Below are 15,225 nucleotides of genomic sequence, written 5' to 3'. Positions count from 1 at the left end.
GGGATATAAATAGGAGTCAAAATGGAAGAAGCAGCAAAAACTGTGTGTGGTTGCGGTTCCAGGGGGCGCTGACATGGCACTCACTGCTCTTTCTACTTTAATATTTACCATGCTTCTAGAACATCATCATTTTTTTAACAACGCAAATATCTTCTATTTCTGTAGTAAAAATTAGTTTAACTTTTTTACTATTTTACTGTCCTATGAGGATGGTAAATAAAATGTTGTTGAGCTTGAGCTGGCTGCTTTTACATTTGAAATTATAGACGTGTGATTGTCATACTTAAATTAGTTTTTTTTTTCTTTCCAATTAATCTCTGGTGTTAAATGAGATTTTGATTTTGGTAATTTGTTAGATGCATTATTAACTTAGATACATTATTTTAGGTATATTCATAAGTACATTTGTATGTATTTAGTGTATAATCGCGATAATGAACTTAATCAAAGAACCGAGATCAAAATCTAATATGACACGTAAGTTTTTTATTTTTTGTTTATTGAAATATATGATACCTAAGTTTAGTAAAAAAAATTATGAAAAACGTGGATGGAGATTCTAAAATTGTCATTGATATTGTAAAAGCAATATTATTATTTTTTAAGATGAAGATGGTTAAATAATGTAAAGTCTTACATCAGAGACTTGACAAAATAAAATGCAACATAAGTAAATTTCAATATGAATAACATCGAAGTAATTTGAGTAAGTTGAGAACAATATCGGTTTGAATAAGCCGGGCTGATCTCTTTCAACCCTTAAAAAATTATGAGCCTTGCTTAAAAACTTTGCCAATTTAATGTTGTTGTAGGGCGCACCCCTTTGTTTTGAAGTTCGTGGGAATGGAAGGGCTTCGCACGTGACAGAGTTTCTAGAAGGCCAAGAAGAGAGAGAGAGAGAGAGCCACTGTTAATTCTCAAATGCAAGAAAGAACAACCCATAGATCAAGTGAGGGTTCAAGAAAATGACCAACCACCAGATTAGCATGTGCCTCTCAATTTTTATTATTTCTTTTTATATTTCCTTCCTTTTTTCTTTTCTTTTGTTTGGCTCCAAATAAGAAAACAAGAGCATGGGCCTGTTGAATTGACAGTGAGATGAGAGAGCTTTCTAAACCAATCTGAGTGGTTGCGAACATAGGTTGCCACGTGTGAGAAGAGAAGGGATTGGCTTCTAGAAGCCCCTTTGTCTTGCTCACTAAAATTCTACTCGCTACGTCTCCATATACTACTGGCATTAACTGGGATGTGGGGCAATGTAAATTATGGCAGAAAGATGTGTTTTGATATGGATAAAGGGTTGGCACTAGGTCACATGCCTTCTAGAAGGGCCTTTTTTTTTTTCCTTTTAACTTTTTGCACAAATAAAGAAAGAAGTGAAGAAATTTAAAATAAATAAATCATAGTGGAAGGTTTCCTCACTCTTAAATTCTAAACTACTCTAATATACGAAGAGGAGGATCGAACTAGGATGCAAGAGGACGGACACTCTTAAATGTATGATTCGATAACTTTGTGTCAAAGAAATGGGATTTACTTTGGTTTCCTTTATATGTAAATTTTGGGGTGATTTGTCTTCATGTTCTCTTAGAAACATTTTGTTTTCTTGTTCTCTCATCTTCAAATGTGACAAAGGGTCTAAGGTATGATGAGGATGATAATAAGAAAACAAAAGAGAGGGAATTAAGTCAATAAGATATGATCCCTAGTTATCTCGAATTAGGCCCCAGTCAAGTTCCGCCCGAACTGAAATCTGGGGCCAAATACCACCCCATTTATCAATCAGCTCAAAATTCCACCCCTTCCTATACATGGGTTGGGAATGGTTTTGGGCTAAAATATGAGATTAATTAGGTTTGGACCCCATGGATGGAGATGCCCTTGATGGGGGGTTATATGCTCCTAATGCATAGGCAAAGAAAAACTATAAAGCACTATCCTGATCAGTTGGCTTAGAATTGAGAGACCTCATATTGAATTATTTCCTTTTCTTTTTCAATTTCAGATAAACTTTAAAAATTACAAAAGCATCAACATTCTCAATCATTATTTCAAAAAAAGCAATCTACTGAAGTTTAAATATAAGATTACCTAACAAAAAAAAAAAATCTACTGACGTTTAAATATAAAATATAAGATTGTCTAAGATCAAGATGGTGCAGCTACTGAACCTTTGGATGATTCTTCAAAATCTGGCGTTGCGGAGCTTGACACTTTAAATAAAATGCCATAGGAATAAAATGCTGTCTTCACACTTTAAATAACACATCCAAAATATTTTGAACTAAAAAAGCTGAGTAGATACAATACAACAAGTCTGTCTCAATACATTTACTAACCAAATTCTATTGCATGAACTCTACAATAAGAGCAATTTATAATTTTTCTTTTTATAAGAAACACAAATTTAAGTTACAAACTTTCATTAAAACACTGTTGATAATAATAGTGAAGATTTTTTTGTACCATTCCTTATACTCAGTTCTGATGATTTGACTTCAATAGCAGGCAAAGTTGCATCTACTAGATGGTCACTGGAACCATATTCCTTTGAATTCTGCTAACAAAGAGGAGCCTTTGGTTCTGACGAAGACATAAGAGCAACCAATTGCACCACTAAGAGTATATCAAAAAGCAAAAACTTTCACTATCTAGAATCAAAGCACGATAGGTAAAATGGAGGGTTTTGTTAAGCATATATATAATGCGATCATCATATTTTGCTAGAATTGAAAGCTAAGTTTATAGAACATCTGTTAGACCAGCCATGCTATATGGGACTGAATGCTGGACAGTTAGAAAACAGACATATTCATAGTTCCTGTAGGCACATATTAGCCAAATGTTACAACCAGCACAGTGATATGCACACCTCTATCTCTATTTCTCTAACGGCATATTAACCATTATTAGACACAAATTCTTAAGAAATCAGATTAAAATATTTGTCACCTTTTGAATCCTTCAAAATTGGGGATGTTTGCTGAATAATCTTTGCTACCCTTCAAAATTGAAGGGTCATTGCCTCAACCTCAAAAACCTAGTTGGGAGAGAGCCTAGAGAGAAGAGAATAAGGCGGGAAACAGGGAGAGGAATGGAATTAGATGAATTAAGAGTCTCATGATCTCTTCTTCTATATATCTAGTCAAATAATATGGGTAGAATATTTTCAGATATATTTCATTCTCCGAAAGGAGGTATTTATAATACAGGTTACAAACCCTAGTAGGGTTTAATTAGGAAATAAGTGGAATCCTAATTACATAATATCTACACAAAAGGTAAAATAAATAAAACCCAAATAGAATAGGACTAGGACTCGCCAACACTCCCCCTCAAGTTGGAGCAAAGACGTCACGCATGCCCAACTTGTCAAGCGAGTTGAGAAAGATACTTGTAGAAACAGCTTTCGTAAGAACATCAACTAACTGATACTCTGAACGGATGAAGGGGAAGGACACAATCTGCGCATCCAACTTTTCCTTAATGAAATTTCGATCAACCTCCACATGCTTTGTACGGTCATGTTGTACAGGATTATGAGCAATTGCAATCGCAGCCGTATTGTCACAATATAACTCCATGGGTTTATTAGGCCCAAAACCAAGGTCTTTCAACAATCTTCTCAACCATAGTAACTCAGATACACCATGGGCCATTCCCCGATACTCGGCCTCAGCACTAGATCTATACACCACCTTTTGTTTCTTGCTCCTCCACGTAACAAGATTGCCACCCACAAACATAAAATACCCAAATGTCGAACGCCTATCAGTGGCTGAACCTGCCCAATCAACATCTGTATACCCTTCTACATTTGTATGGCCATACTTGGAGAAAATTAACCCCTTGCCATGAGTTACTTTCAGATACCTTAAAATACGAGTCACAGCCCCCATATGATCTACACTAGGAGAGTGCATAAACTGACTCACTATATTTACAGCATACGCAATATCTGGACGAGTATGAGCCAAATAAATCAACTTCCCCACAAGTCGTTGATAACGTTCTTTATCAGTTGGAACTTGATCGGGATATATCCCCAACTTATGATTCTGCTCACTAGGGGTATCAATCGGTTTACAATCCAACATTCCAGTTTCTGCAAGTAAATCCAAAACATACTTTCTTTGGGATAGAAAAATACCATGTTTAGATCTGGCAACTTCAATCCCAAGAAAACACTTTAAATCACCCAATGATTTCATCTCGAACTCAGAAGCCAGATACTTCTGAAGACTCTGTATCTCTACATGATCATCTCCAGTCACAATCATATCATCAACATAAATAATTAAAGCCGTCAATTTACCTTTATGACGCTTCAGAAACAAAGTATGATCAGAGTTACTTTGCACATATCCAAACTTCTTCATAGATGCAGCAAATCTTCCAAACCACGCTCTTGGAGACTGCTTTAATCCATACAAGGATTTCCGTAGTTTGCACACCACACCCTCCTTAGAAGTCACAGGGATACCTGGCGGAGGATCCATATATATTTCTTCCTTGAGATCACCATGGAGGAATGCATTTTTGACATCAAATTGTAGCAGCGGCCAGTCACGGTTAGCAGCTAAGGATAAGAGTACGCGTACAGTGTTGAGCTTAGCTACTGGAGCAAAAGTCTCTGTGTAATCCACTCCATATGTCTGAGTATACCCTTTTGCTACCAATCTTGCCTTGTAACGGTCAATGGAACCATCAGCCTTGTGCTTCAAAGTAAACACCCATCTGCACCAAACTGCCTTTTTTCCTTTTGGTAAAGGAACTATCTCCCAAGTAGCATTCTTGTTCAAGGCTTCCATCTCAACATGCATTGCATCTACCCAGTTTTGATCAGATAGAGCATCCTGCAACTTAGTTGGCACACATACACTAGATAATTGACACAAATATGATGCATATGACTTAGATAAACGATGAGTTGACATATAATGGTTAATGAGATATTTAGACTTGGCATGTATATCAGGAGAATATTGTACTTTAGGTTTCCCACGGGTAGTACGTGGGGGCAAAGAATAGGTAGGCATATCACTAGAAAGTACCTCATTATCACAACTTGATTGAGGCAGTGGCAAGGCAGAGGGGGGTCTTGTATCAATTTCATCTGTACGAGAGTCGCTAGTATCACTGTTATGTCCTTCTGAGAGAGGCTCGAAAAATTCCAAAATATCACCTGGCGACCGGTCGTGACATTCCTGGCGACCGGTCGCTTCACTCGTATCGTCATTGTCGTCACTCGTCGAGGCAGGCGACCGGTCGTTTCCTATGTGCGACCGGTCGTTTTCAGGCAGATTCGTTAGCGACCGGTCGTTCACTTCTATGCGACCGGTCGTATCTAGGCAGATTCGTTCACGACCGGTCGCTTCCTCCATGCGACTGGTCGCTTCCTGTTCTTCAAAAAATCCTTCTTCATGTTCTTCAGAAATTCCTTCTTTAGGTCCAACATCTTCCATATTTTTCACTCCGAAACTCTTCAATTCACTCCCCCTCTCCCCCTGAATTGGAGATGAGGGAGATACATAATAAGGCACTTCTTCATGGAAAGTCACATCCAAAGTAACATGCACCTTCTATAGGTAGGTGGATGATAACACTTATAACCCTTCTGAGTAGAAGAATAACCAATAAAGACACATCGCAGAGCACAAGGATCAAGTTTACTCCGTTGATGAGAGTAGACATGAACATAAGCAACACACCCAAAAACTTTAGGGGGCAACTTGGAAACGGAGACAGGGGAAACATGGTCACCAAACACATCATGCGGAGTCTTGAAATCAAGAACCCGGCTAGGAGTACGATTAATCAAATAGGCAGTAGACAGAACAGCATGCCCCCAAAGGTGATGGGGAACATACATATCCAACATGAGTAAGCGGGCAACTTCAAGCAAGTGTTGGTTCTTTCTTTCAGACACACCATTTTGTTGAGGAGTAAAAGGGGTTGTCGTCTGGTGAATAATCCCTTGAGTACGGAAGAAAGACGCTAAAGTATTATTCACATATTCACCTCCGTTGTCTGTCCGAAATACTTTGACCCGAGCATGAAACTGAGTAGACACCATAGTACAAAACTCTGGAAGGATGGAAACAACATCATGTTTATTTTTCAGCAAGAAAACCCAAGTAAGTCGGGTACAATCATCAATAAATGTGACGAACCAACGAAATCCGTTCGAAGTAACGCGAGCCGGACCCCACACATCAGAATGCACTAAATCAAAAGGCTTTGCAGCTTTACTGTCACTTAAAGGAAATACAGTGCGATGACTCTTGGCCAAAATACATGTCTCACACTTAAAACTGGACTCATCACAGGAGCGGAATAAAGATGGAAACAGACGCTTAAGGTAGCCAAATGACGGGTGTCCCAAGCGACGATGCCATAACCAAATTTGTTGTTTGTCTTTGACACTGCAACTTTGAACAGTATTAACGACACGATCACGAACTGGTGCAGAAGGCAATGTCAAATAATATAACCCCCCTATCCGTTTACCATGCCCAATCATCTCGTGAGTCCTAAGATCCTGAAAAGAGCAATGGATAGGATAGAAAGTAGCAGAAACATTAAGTGTATCAAGTAAGTGACCAACAGATAACAAGTTACAATGGATATTGGGAACTAATAACGCATGAGACAAGGACAGAGTTGGGGTGAGAGAAATGGTGCCCTCGCCAATAATTGGAGAGGGCAAGCCATTAGCACTAGTTATGTATGGGTTACGGGTGTTACTAGACAACTCATCAAAAAATTTAGCATCATAAGTCATATGATCAGACGCACCAGTGTCAATTATCCAAGTATTAGAGCCAGTACCTGGAATAGAGTCAGAGACACGCAAATTCGCAGAAACAGCAGCAGCACCAACAATGGAATTATCACCCATGATTGTAGCAGAAACCCAACAAATCACATAGAGTATACAACAGAACACAGCACAGACACAAATCCGGCAGATGTACGAAGACAGTAGAGGCACACAGTAGAGGCACGAACATAGTAAAGGCAGATGCACACAGCGGAACACGGCAAAAGCACAGGAAATAGAGGCACGAACACGACAGAGCACACAGCGGAACACGACAAAGGCGCAGGCACAAGAACCCTAAAGAAATTAGGGCACACAGTAGAACATGGGTGGGCACAACACACACAGGTCACCAGAAACCTGGCTCTGATACCAAGTCAAATAATATGGGTAGAATATTTTCAGATATATTTCATTCTCCGAAAGGAGGTATTTATAATACAGGTTACAAACCCTAGTAGGGTTTAATTAGGAAATAAGTGGAATCCTAATTACATAATATCTACACAAAAGGTAAAATAAATAAAACCCAAATAGAATAGGACTAGGACTCGCCAACATATCTGACTTGTGCTTGCTTCGGCTTCCCAGTCTCAATCTCAAGCTCAAATTTGCAGCTAAACTTTTTCAATGTCGGGTTTCAGACTTTCAGTCAATCGCAGTGTTCGAAAAATTGGCCATGGCGGGCGGCTAGGCGGGCCTCCTAGGCGGGTTGGGTCTTTTTTCGGTGCCGAACAGGGAGGACGAAGCAGCCGAAACCGCTTGAGTTGATGGAGAAGCGAAATGGCTGCGACTGCGTCTGCAAGCTCCGTCCTCTGCGAGTGCAAGCTTCATGTTCATTTAAAGAGTATAGCCGCGCGGCTATACTCGTAAAATATTCGAATATATTAATATTTAACGAGTATAGCCGAGCGGCTAAACTTTTAAAATATCCGAATGTATTTAGAAAGTACAGCCGCGCGGCTATACGTTTTAAATATACAATTTTGTCATATCAATTTAGGGTTTAGGGCTAAAATACCACTTAAGCCCATTGGGCTAGAGTTATTTCTTCAATTATTTTATTTATACAAGCGATATTGAGGAATGAGAATTTAAATTCTTTCTGATACCTCCCATTCTAATGATTTCAGCTATTAGCCCATTGGGCAAGAATAAAAAATTAAAATTTTTTTTATAACAAATAATACAGGTTAAACCCATAAATACAAAAAAAAAAAAAAACAAAAAAAAAAAGAAAGGATAGGGACCTGCCAACATTTTGTGGATCAAAGAATGTTGAATTTCATGGTATAAATTGCTTGTATAGCAATTTACTTTCTAAAATGTATCCATTGTAATTATGAACTAAACCCAATTATAGCCTTTTTTCTCATTGCATTTGACAATCATGCTTTTCTGCTATTAGAGATATTATTTCGCGCTATATTCTATGTAGATGAAAAATTGGATACAAAACAGTCTAACGAGACAACGAAGAGAAGTTTGCAGCTATATTTTGAAATTAATTGAAGGTACCAGAGGTCATATGACATTGATATGAACTGTTCTAAATGAGAATTCAAATATGTGTTAGATGAGAAGTAGCATCTCATTCTTAAATATAACATATTATTTTATTTGTCTATTGGTTGTGCCTGTTGTTAAGCCAGTGCAACCAACATTCTTTCATCAAGAAATATTTCCTCAACCTCGAAGAAATTTAGCTAGGAAAACCTTTGGTGGGAAGGGAAAGTTAAGATAGAAATACAGGCAGAGGCAAGGCTGAAGAACAATCGCGAGCACATGTGATATTACAGAAAATGTAGCGAAGGAATTTAGAATGGCCATTTTCCAAATGAAGCACACATCTTATAATGAAATCAAGATAGGAACTTATAACAAGCCCTCATTAGAGTATAATGTCCAAAAACACAAGATGAACACCACACCACACCACTCAACATACATAATTGCTCATTAGTGTTGTAAATATAAAAAATGATGAGATATCGCTTAGTACAATCAAATAGTTCTTCATTCCTTGTTGCCCAAATCATTGAACGCATCGCGCAAATCCTTGAGCATTTCATCCCATGTCTCATCCACATGCAGATGAAATGAGTAGCCATCAACAAGAAGAACAAAATTATCCATACCACGAAGAAATTCAGGAAATTCAGAACCCTCGCACATAAATTTACTAATATGAGAGGCAAGCTTTGATATTTCATCGTCGTTCTCATTGAAACCAGAACAATCTCTAGCGTCCAACATCACCAGATCTTTGCATCCGCGTAGCAACGTGACAAGACCATCCCGATTAACTTTTGCACCCTTCAAACCTTATAAGGAATACGATTAATTAAATACACAGTAGTATGCATGGCCTCAACCCAATAGGCAAGAGGCATGGAAGCATGGGCCAACAAGGTAAGCCCAGTGTCAACATTATGACGATGTTTCCATTCTGCCAATCCATTTTGTTCAGGCTGATGGGGACAAGAAATGCGATGGTCAATACCATGAGTAACTAAAAATTTATGAAAAATACGGCTAGTATATTCACCACCTCCATCAGTTTGAAGGGCTTTAATTTTAGTAGGAAATAAATTCTCAACAAGCGTCGTAAATTTAACAAACAAAGAGAAAACCTCAAATTTCAAGCGCTTAGGAAATATCCAAGAGTAGCGAGAACAATTATCAACGAAAAGAACATAATATTGAAATTCAGAAACTGATTTATTAGATGAACTCCATACATCAGAGTGAATGAGGTCAAGAGGAGCATGCGTAACAAACAAAGAAGACTGAAACGGTAGCTTAACAATTTTCCCTAAAGGATATCAATGACAAGTAAAATTATTACAAGTCTTAGTGTCATCAATAGACAACTTATTTGTAGACAATAAAATGTTTAAAATAGGAGACGAAGGATGACCAAGGCATGAATGCCAAACAGGACTAGCAACACGAACACCAAGATATGCAATACGATCATGAGATGGCATGCTAGATGGGAGAGAGAGTAAAGACCAAGACTACTCGTGGCTCGGAAAAGAGTCTTCCCTGTCCAAGAATCCTGTACCAAAAAATGATTGGGATAAAATGTGAAGAAACAGTTATTATCCCGTGAAAATTTATTAACGGACAACAAATTACAAGAAGCAGTAGGGCAGTGAAGGAAGTCAATTAGAGAAAAAATAGAGTTGTTAAGAGGAAGACTAGAGGAGCCAATATGGGTGATAGGCAAAATTGTTCCACCAAGCACACCATCAACAGAATCATGGCCATGATATTCTAGGGAAAGAAACAAGTTACCCATATCATTGGTGATATGAGACTTGGCCCCAGTATCCACAACCCAATTAGGAGGATGAGGAGACGAGGATTGTTGAGCAGTCATGGCAGTAAGGCGTTGAGTAGGCACCCGACCTACATACGACAAGTTGAGGCGAGTGTAGCAATCCAACGCAGAATGGCTATAACGTCCACAAACTAATTTTATATAAATTTTGTTTTGTTTTTAAAAAGTCCACAAAATAATTTAAAATAATTAATTACTATTTATTAAGTAATTTATGAAATGAGTAAAATATTTAAATACTTACCAAAGAAATAATACTTAAAACATAATTATTAATTAAGGTAATTAAGAAAGACTAAGAAATAATATTTATATATATAGTTTAAGCCAATAATATACAAATTGATTCTTGAATTAGAGGGAGTTCAGTGTATGGCTCATTTATATTCAATATATGACTGATACGAGTATTGAGAAGTGCAAAGTATTGTTTTAGAGTTATGAATATGATTGGGTACATCATGCACATGAGAACTCGATTTGATTGGCAAAACACATGGCAATATGATGACTGAATAAGATAAGAGATTGTGGGCTAATATTTTTTGGAGTAGGATTAGCTTATAAAATTTGTACTAAGTTTAGTATTTTAAAAATTTTACACCGTACTAGCTTGTACATGGATTCGTTCTTATTCAGGGGGCAAATTGAGACTCAAATACATTTTCAGAGGGTATATAAAAAAATAAGCTAAATATTAATATGGAGAGAGCAAATGGAATGGGAAAGTCAAGAAAAAAATTAATTACAATATATCATTATATTAAAAAATATATATATATATATATATAATTAGTTTATTTAATTTTAGCCATTGTACTCTAATCTAATGGTTGAAAACTTGTGTCAAATAAAAGAAGGATAACTATCCTTGATAATTTGACATTTTGTCGTCCAAAATATCCAATAAGGCCTTGTTTCTTTATTGCCGATTCAAAGACATTTGAATATTTTAAAGGTAAAGCCGAGCGGCTATACCCGTTAAATATATTCCAGATGAACATGAAGCTTGCACTCGCAAAGTACGGAACTTGCACTCGCAGTCAAGCCATTTCCCTTCTCTATCAACTCAAGCTTCGATTTGGTTTCGGCTGCTTCGTCCTCCGGGTTCGGCAACGAAAGAAGACCCAACCCGCCTAGCCGCCGCCTAGCACCCGCCTAGCCACCGCCTAGCCGCCTAGCACCCGCCTAGCCACCGCCTAGCCGCCTCGCGCCCGCCTAGCAACCGCCTAGCAACTGCGTAGCCACCTCGCGCCTTCCTGGCGACAGCCTAGCCGCCTCAAGCCCGCCTAGCGACCGCCTAGCCACCTAGCCGCCCGCCTAGGCTGATCTTTCGAACACTGCGATTGACTGAAAGTCTGAAACAACAGTGGCCTCTTTCAGCGTCCTTTGGCTTCTTTTGCAGTCTATGCTTTCTCAGCTGCTTCTGGTTTCATGTGTCCATGATCCATCAGCTTTCTTCAAGATCACTTCCATCATAGCCACTTGGTATATAGTGCTTGGTCTAGACTTATCTGTAAAGTGCTGTCTTTGATTTGGATTTGCATATGATTGTTGCTTCAATTTTTTATTTTTGGAATTTTGACATGGAAGGCATGATGCTTGTGGTTTGTAGGTTGTTGGGTACCTTAACAGCAAGCAGGCGGCGGCACTGTTCAAAAGAATGATTTGGGAAGCAATGAACAAGGACTATGATAAGGTAATGCCTTTGGAAATCCGTAAATTTTATCATATATGTGTTCACAAGGATTCGGTGCAATGCTAGGGGATTTCTTAGTTTCTGTTTGTTCCATGGTTTCTTTTTATTTGTTGTCTGTATTTTTGGCTTTTGAGTCTTTAGATTGAAAATCATTGAGGTTATGTAGTTAATCATGATTATCAGCCCCTGCATTATTTGCCTCTTCATTCTCCTTAACTCCGTGATTGTGCAGGAATTCTTCACTTTTAAAACCGACCTCGTTTCTTGTATTTGAGTTTATGTTTGCTGCATGTCATATGTGCATTGTGATCTGAAGCATAGGCTTGGAAGTCTCATCCTGCGTAGAGTTCTTGCCTTGTTCTGAGCTGTTATTTGAGTCACACACTGCATAACTGTGTTGAAAGTTTTCACTTCAATCTTATTTGCATTTGACTTATTTTTTGATCTTTCGACTATTTGTGTATGTTCTACTGCCATTTTCTTCGTTGAAGCCGATATTTCGAGCAAGAACTGTATCAGATGCACCACCTTTTGACCCCAGCAATATTGTGTCATTGCAGACACATTTCTGCAGCCACTTTCTTTTAGTCTATTCTTTCACTTCATTTTCTTCTATGTTTATTGATGGGATTCAAAATTATGGCAGCTCATGTTTAGCAAGTTTAAACTTCCTTGGAAATGGGGTCTGCAGATTTTTGTTCCTTCTCTTCTTCCCTCTATAAATTAAATTGGCTTTGCTTCTGCTGAGCCACAGGCTGTTTCTGGGTTCTGCAGATTGTCCTTCTTTGACTGTAAGTTGCTATCTGATATCTTTATTACATTTTGTTTTGATGATGAGTTACTTAAGTTCAGTACGTTGAAAGAATGGGGTTGATTTGTTGTGTTTTTCTCATCGTATGATTGATTTACTCATCTGGGTTCTTATTGTTATATACCGATTGTGTCAAAGTTTCGTCCTTTTAAGTTGTCTTGTTGTATCACCTTAGTAGTTTTGTTGCATAATTCAGGATTCGAAGTATTAATGGGTGATGTCTATATTGAAAATGAAACGTCCGAAATGCCTCTCGCAGTGAGTACTTTTCAACTTTATGATTGTGCATTATTGCAAATTATCTCTACTTTTTCTGTATGTTTGTTGTATCACTTCTCTATTGTAACTTTCTTATTCTTGATCAAGATTAGCTAAGAAATTATAATTAGCTTATCGATTTTTTTTATTTCTTTTTTATGTTATCCCACATAAGGAATAAGGTTATGGGGGTTTGAAGTTTCAATTTGGCATCTTTAGTTTTCTCAGTTTGATTCAGACCTTGTGCTTAAAGGATGGTACAGCAAGATTCTTGGAATTGCTTGCAGGAATAAGGTACCAAGCTAATATAATAGCTCCACTGCACTAGATGGTTGGACCTGTTAAGGAACTGTGTTTAATTTTGTTATCATATCTGTTTAGTCTATTCTTGTATATTCCTATTGCTTGTATGTCATGCTATATACTTCAGGAATGGGGAGCACACATTGCCTAGCTCATTTGTCTACCTGCATATTCCGGGTAAAGAAAATTTATTTTTCCCTTTGGACTTTGTTCTTCTCCACTGTTCAATCCACATTTAGCGTTGTGGCACCTATAGTTATGGGAACTTTGATTTTCCAGGCCTCTATAGCAATCACGGCCCCTTATACTTTGTTGGAACAAAGAAATTCTTTTCGAAGATGGGTCTAGCTTGCCATATTGCAAAAATTCACAGTGAGGTAATGAGTCATTACTCTGTGATCATTGCTGACAGAGTTTTGTGAAATTTGTCTTCCCTTTTCATATGTTTTCTTGGATGAAGGCATCTGTTGAGCACAATGCATCGGAACTCAAGCAATACATCAAGGAGCTTTAATGGGGATCTGGTAAGCGTGTGATGCTGCTGGGGCACAGCAAGGGCGGCGTTGATGCTGCAGCTGCATTGTCAATCTACTGGTGTGATTTGAAAGACAAAGTTGCTGGCTTAGCACTGGTACAGAGCCCCTACGGTGGCACTCCCTTGGCTTCTGATATTCTTCGCGAAGGCCAGATTGCAGACAAAGAAACCCGCAGGATCATGGAACTTTTGATATGCAAGCTAATTAAGGTAATAGCACCAATGCCTGAGCTTGTTGAAAGTCCTTTGTGTGTGTACTAAACAAGTGGAGAATTATAAGTTGTGTTTGGAAACATCTCAATTCATATTTGCATTGTAGGGTGACATTTGGGCACTGGAGGATCTTACTCATGAGAAGCGAAAGGAGTTCATCATGAAGCCCAAGCTGCCATATGAGCAAATTCCTCTGGTTTCCTTCCACTCTGAGGCAAGCATAGCCCCTGATATGTTTGCTACAATGACACATATAGCACATGCCGAACTTCCCTGGCTGCCCCTACCAAATTTTGGAACTCAAGAAGAGTCAGATAAAATCATTCAAGCAGGACGCCAGCTGCCTATAGTGATTCCTTTATCTGCTGCAATGGCTGTGACTGCACTTCTTCTACAACTCAGGTATGGGGAGAAGAGTGGCGGATTGGTGACGTGCTGTGACGCTCAAGTTCCAGGTTCGGTTGTGGTGGCACCAGACAGGAAGCTTGACCATGCCTGGATGGTTTATTCCACAAGGAAAAAGAATCCTAGTGAAGATGATGCCTCAGAAATGTGTGAGGCCATTTTAACTCTGCTTGTAGAGCTTGGAAAGTTGAGAGGAAGAGGGAAAAAGCTAGGAAATTAATCCATCCATCATACAATTTGTTTGCTTCCCATTTGTTTAATTTGGTTTGTTAAACAAAATATTCAAAAGGAAAGAGGGGAGAAATCTAACTTTTCCTCCTGTTTTTCAGCTGGCATGTATGTTTGGTGACTTAATGCATTATAGAATGCAGTGTTAGTTATTCGTATAGAATGCGGGCTCAGAGTTAGAGTTTATAAGAAATTATGATTCTTTGCTGTGTTAATAAAATATTAAGCATCTTTATTCATAATTTTGTCTTTTGGCAATATAGGTTTTTCTTAATTGAATATAGGTCCCTCTGTAGTTGAGGTGTTGGTAGTCAGTTTATGTGACTTCTGATCTCATGAGTTTGATAAGAGTAGAAATTGCCCTGCTTTACTAATGCCGGTTACGAGAAGTTAATCCTATAGACCAAAGAAATACTGTTTGAGGTTTAGCAAGATTTAATTTTGAATCTAGTTATTTCTGCTAAATCCTTTGATTGGCTTTTCAATGCAATTAGTCGTATGGCGTACAGTTCATATTCAAATTACATAGGTGTTTTATACAAGTGTATACATTTGGAATTATATGAACTTGTCTACAGAACAAATATTTGAAGCAGATTTTTGG

At 38.1% G+C, this 15,225-nt stretch overlaps 1 protein-coding gene across 4 annotated transcripts; it reads left to right on the top strand.

Moving 5' to 3' along the window:
• Nucleotides 1–11,201: 11,201 nt before the first annotated feature.
• LOC110754801 (uncharacterized) lies at nt 11,202–14,785 on the top strand. Of its 4 annotated transcripts, XM_088254371.1 has the most exons (8): nt 11,202–11,657; nt 11,785–11,868; nt 12,515–12,659; nt 12,876–13,231; nt 13,368–13,417; nt 13,520–13,617; nt 13,701–13,985; nt 14,095–14,785. In XM_088254371.1, the coding sequence occupies exons 7-8, from the start codon at nt 13,776–13,778 to the stop codon at nt 14,611–14,613; spliced, it is 729 nt and encodes a 242-aa protein (XP_088110497.1). In that variant the 5' UTR covers nt 11,202–11,657; nt 11,785–11,868; nt 12,515–12,659; nt 12,876–13,231; nt 13,368–13,417; nt 13,520–13,617; nt 13,701–13,775; the 3' UTR covers nt 14,614–14,785. The 4 variants fall into 4 exon arrangements, with proteins under 4 accessions (XP_088110497.1, XP_088110494.1, XP_088110495.1 ...); XM_088254368.1 differs by having other exon boundaries at nt 12,876–13,417; XM_088254369.1 differs by having other exon boundaries at nt 12,515–13,417.
• Nucleotides 14,786–15,225: the final 440 nt, after the last annotated feature.

This window comes from Prunus avium, chromosome 6 (assembly GCF_965620075.1).
Source record: "Prunus avium chromosome 6, drPruAviu1.hap1.1, whole genome shotgun sequence".
Lineage (NCBI taxonomy): Eukaryota > Viridiplantae > Streptophyta > Magnoliopsida > Rosales > Rosaceae > Prunus > Prunus avium.
This window is presented reverse-complemented; position numbering and strand designations above follow the sequence as displayed.

Coding starts and splice junctions, on each gene's coding strand:
- LOC110754801 (XM_088254371.1), top strand. CDS start 13,776: ATGCTGCTGGGGCACAGCAAGGGCGGCGTTGATGCTGCAGCTGCATTG. Junction 13,986..14,094: donor TGATATGCAAGCTAATTAAG/GTAATAGCACCA, acceptor TTTGCATTGTAG/GGTGACATTTGGGCACTGGA.